This window comes from Mustelus asterias, unplaced genomic scaffold (assembly GCF_964213995.1).
Source record: "Mustelus asterias unplaced genomic scaffold, sMusAst1.hap1.1 HAP1_SCAFFOLD_2876, whole genome shotgun sequence".
Lineage (NCBI taxonomy): Eukaryota > Metazoa > Chordata > Chondrichthyes > Carcharhiniformes > Triakidae > Mustelus > Mustelus asterias.
In genome coordinates, this window is record NW_027592821.1 from 40,740 (window position 1) to 44,888 (window position 4,149).

Sequence of the window (4,149 nt, forward strand, 5' to 3'; positions counted from 1 at the left end):
TGTAGACTGCTGCTCCAGTGCATAGGCTTCCGACGTTGCTCTATCTCCATCGAGGGTGCCCTTGGAATCGTTATCACCGCCCGGCATCCATGCCAAGAGACTCGGACGCCACCCGCCTGCCGAGCTTCCCACCCCCACTCCCTCCATCGTCCCCACCCCCACCTCCCGCCCACCCCAAGATCTGCCGCCATCACGCCAACAAAGGAAGATCCGTCTGCCCATTAGGATGTGGGTTTGAGACAAAGCAGGTTTATTTCCAGACGTACACGTGGTGTTGAAATTGTTCCCCCGTCCTCCTTTGGAGAGGGTGGCAATGGCGGGGGGGAGGTGGGGGAGCATGGGAGGAAGGCTTTGCTTGACTTTGGTGGGAGGGGACTCTGTGGCATCGCCCCCCCCCGACCCCCTCCTTGCCAGAATCGAGGGCAAACGGACAACACCGGAGGGCCCCCTTTAGTCAGGTGAGGCAGAAGGCGGCCTCCCCTCCCACCTCCTCCTCACCGTCGCCCCGCCCCCCCCCCCCCGGCCAATGGCCGCCGCTCCGCCGCCGCTGTGTGGACGCGCTGGTGCCGCAGCAGGTGGGAAGAGACCTTGAAGCGCTTGGCGCACTGGCTGCAAGGGAAGGGGCGCTCGCCCGTGTGGACCCGCTGGTGGGTGACCAGGTTGGAGGACTGGGTGAAGCCCTTGCCGCAGACGGCGCAGGTGTAGGGCCGCTCGCCCGTGTGCGCCCGCTGGTGGGTGAGCAGCCCCGAGGAGTGGGCGAAGGCCATGCCGCAGGAGGCGCAGGCGAAGGGGCCGGCGCCCGTGTGGACCCGCCGGTGGGCCAGCAGGTGGGAGGACTGGGTGAAGCCCATGCCGCACGCGGCGCAGGCGAAGGGGCGCTCGCCGGTGTGGACCCGCCGGTGCCGGGCCAGGCTGCTGGAGACCCGGAACCGCTTGCCGCACTCCAGGCAGGGGAAGGGGCGCTCGTCCGTGTGGACCCGCCGGTGGCTCAGCAGGTTGCAGGACTGGGTGAAGCCCTTGCCGCAGACGGCGCAGGTGAAGGGCCGCTCCCCGGTGTGGACCCGCCGGTGGGTGAGCAGGCTGAAGGAGCGGGCAAAGCTCTTGCCGCACACGGCGCAGGCGAAGGGCCGCTCCCCGGTGTGGGTGTGCCGGTGGCTCAGCAGGGTGGAGGAGTGGGCGAACCGCTTGCCGCACTCCAGGCAGGCAAAGGGCCGCCGCCGCTGGAGGTCCTCCTCCTCCTCCTCTCGGCTACCGCAGACGTGGGCCTCCAGCTCCGATGGCTGGCTGAAACCCTCCCCGCACTCTGCGCAGCAGTAAGGGGAGCCACCCTCCTCCACCTCACCCTCGTCCATCCTTCCCCCCCCAGCCGCGGCTTCCTTCCTTCACTCCGATCGCCGGCTCCGCCTGATGTGTCTCGCTCGCTCTCTCTCTCTCTCGCTCACCCCCACCCCCCCCTTGTGTCTCGGCTCCGTCGCTCTTCCTTCCCCTCGGAGGGTCCACGTCTCCCCGGGGCGCCTTTCAGCCGGACATTCGGGGCATCCTCCGCTGCTCAAACGTCCGTGTTCGCATGGCAGGGGGTGGGGGAAGAGGGGCGGCGGTGCTCGGCTCGAGGTGGGGTGGGGTGGGGGGCGGGCGAGGCCCTCAGCTCCGGTCCCTCGGTGGAGCCGCACGCACGTCCAGTCGCCTGCAGATGTAGAATTTACAGAGATCACCACCCGAGAAGAGCAAGAATGGACAGAAAAATGAGTGAAAGAGAGAGAGAGAGAATGAACGCAATAATGAATGAAAGAACAAACGAAAAAGGGGCAGAGAGAGGGAGAGGCAGAGGGGCGGAGAGAGAGAGAAAGGGGGACGGAGAGCGAGAGAAAGGGGGACGGAGAGCGAGAGAAAGGGGGACGGAAAGAGAGAGAGAAAGGGGGACAGAGAGAGAGAGAGAAAGGGGGGCGGAGAGAAAGAGAAAGGGGGGCGGAGAGAGAGAGAAAGGGGGGCGGAGAGAGAGAAAGGGGGGCGGAGAGAGAGAGAAAGGGGGGCGGAGAGAGAGGGAAAGGGGGGCGGCGAGAGAGAGAAAGGGGGATGGAGAGAAAGAGGGGCGGAGAGAGAGAGAGAAAGGGAGCGGAGAGAGAGAGAGAAAGAGGGACGGAGAGAGAGAGAGGGGCGGAGAGAGAGAGGGGCGGAGAGAGAGAGAGAAAGGGGGGCGGAGAGAGAGAGAAAGGGGGGCGGAGAGAGAGAGAAAGGGGGCGGCGAGAGAGAGAAAGGGGGATGGAGAGAAAGGGGGCGGAGAGAGAGAAAGAGGGGCGGAGAGAGGGGCGGAGAGGGAGAGGGGCGGAGAGGGCGAGGGAGAGGGGCGGAGAGGGCGAGGGAGAGGGGCGGAGAGGGAGAGGGGCGGAGGGAGCGAGGGGGGCGGAGGGAGGGAGGGGGGCGGAGGGAGGGAGGGGGGCGGAGGGAGGGAGGGGGGCGGAGGGAGGGAGGGGGGCGGAGGGAGGGAGGGGGGCGGAGGGAGGGAGGGGGGCGGAGGGAGGGAGGGGGGCGGAGGGGAGGGAGGGGAGCGGAGGGAGGGGGGCGGAGGGAGGGGGGCGGAGGGAGGGGGGCGGAGGGAGGGGGGCGGAGGGAGGGGGGCGGAGGGAGGGGGGCGGAGGGAGGGGGGCGGAGGGAGGGGGGCGGAGGGAGGGGGGCGGAGGGAGGGGGGCGGAGGGAGGGGGGCGGAGGGAGGGGGGCGGAGGGAGGGGGGCGGAGGGAGGGGGGCGGAGGGAGGGGGAGCGGAGGGAGGGGGGCGGAGGGAGGGGGGCGGAGGGAGGGGGGCGGAGGGAGGGGGGCGGAGGGAGGGGGGCGGAGGGAGGGGGGCGGAGGGAGGGGGGCGGAGGGAGGGGGGCGGAGGGAGGGGGGCGGAGGGAGGGGGGCGGAGGGAGGGGGGCGGAGGGAGGGGGGCGGAGGGAGGGGGGCGGAGGGAGGGGGGCGGAGGGAGGGGGGCGGAGGGAGGGGGGCGGAGGGAGGGGGGCGGAGGGAGGGGGGCGGAGGGAGGGGGGCGGAGGGAGGGGGCGGAGGGAGGGGGCGGAGGGAGGGGGCGGAGGGAGGGGGCGGAGGGAGGGGGGCGGAGGGAGGGGGGCGGAGGGAGGGGGGCGGAGGGAGGGGGGCGGAGGGAGGGGGGCGGAGGGAGGGGGGCGGAGGGAGGGGGGCGGAGGGAGGGGGGCGGAGGGAGGGGGGCGGAGGGAGGGGGGGCGGAGGGAGGGGGGCGGAGGGAGGGGGGCGGAGGGAGGGGGGCGGAGGGAGGGGGGCGGAGGGAGGGGGGCGGAGGGAGGGGGGCGGAGGGAGGGGGGCGGAGGGAGGGGGGCGGAGGGAGGGGGGCGGAGGGAGGGGGGCGGAGGGAGGGGGGCGGAGGGAGGGGGGCGGAGGGAGGGGGGCGGAGGGAGGGGGGCGGAGGGAGGGGGGCGGAGGGAGGGGGGCGGAGGGAGGGGGGCGGAGGGAGGGGGGCGGAGGGAGGGGGGCGGAGGGAGGGGGGCGGAGGGAGGGGGGCGGAGGGAGGGGGGCGGAGGGAGGGGGGCGGAGGGAGGGGGGCGGAGGGAGGGGGGCGGAGGGAGGGGGGCGGAGGGAGGGGGGCGGAGGGAGGGGGGCGGAGGGAGGGGGGCGGAGGAGGGGGGCGGAGGGAGGGGGGCGGAGGGAGGGGGGCGGAGGGAGGGGGGCGGAGGGAGGGGGGCGGAGGGAGGGGGGCGGAGGGAGGGGGGCGGAGGGAGGGGGGCGGAGGGAGGGGGGCGGAGGGAGGGGGGCGGAGGGAGGGGGGCGGAGGGAGGGGGGCGGAGGGAGGGGGGGCGGAGAGAGAGAGAAAGAGGGGGGCGGAGGAGGGGGGCGGAGAGAGGGGGGAGAGAGGAAAGGGGGGCGGAGAGAGAGAAAGGGGGGCGGAGAGAGAGAAAGGGGGGCGGAGAGAGAGAAAGGGGGGCGGAGAGAGAGAAAGGGGGGCGGAGAGAGAGAAAGGGGGGCGGAGAGAGAGAAAGGGGGGCGGAGAGAGAGAAAGGGGGGCGGAGAGAGAGAAAGAGGGGCGGAGAGAGAGAAAGAGGGGCGGAGAGAGAGAAAGAGGGGCGGAGAGAGAGAAAGAGGGGGCGGAGAGAGAGAAAGGGGGGCGGAGAGAGAGAAAGGGGGGCGGAGAGAGAGAAAGAG

General features: G+C 72.7%; 1 protein-coding gene across 1 annotated transcript; it reads right to left on the minus strand.

Moving 5' to 3' along the window:
* Window positions 1-229: 229 nt before the first annotated feature.
* Window positions 230-1,679, minus strand: LOC144490103 (uncharacterized). The gene has a single exon (XM_078207913.1). It carries the CDS (start codon window positions 1,350-1,352, stop codon window positions 495-497), a length of 858 nt encoding a protein of 285 aa, XP_078064039.1. The 5' UTR covers window positions 1,353-1,679; the 3' UTR covers window positions 230-494.
* Between the last annotated feature and the right edge of the window lie 2,470 nt (window positions 1,680-4,149).

Coding starts and splice junctions, on each gene's coding strand:
- LOC144490103 (XM_078207913.1), bottom strand. CDS start 1,352: ATGGACGAGGGTGAGGTGGAGGAGGGTGGCTCCCCTTACTGCTGCGCA.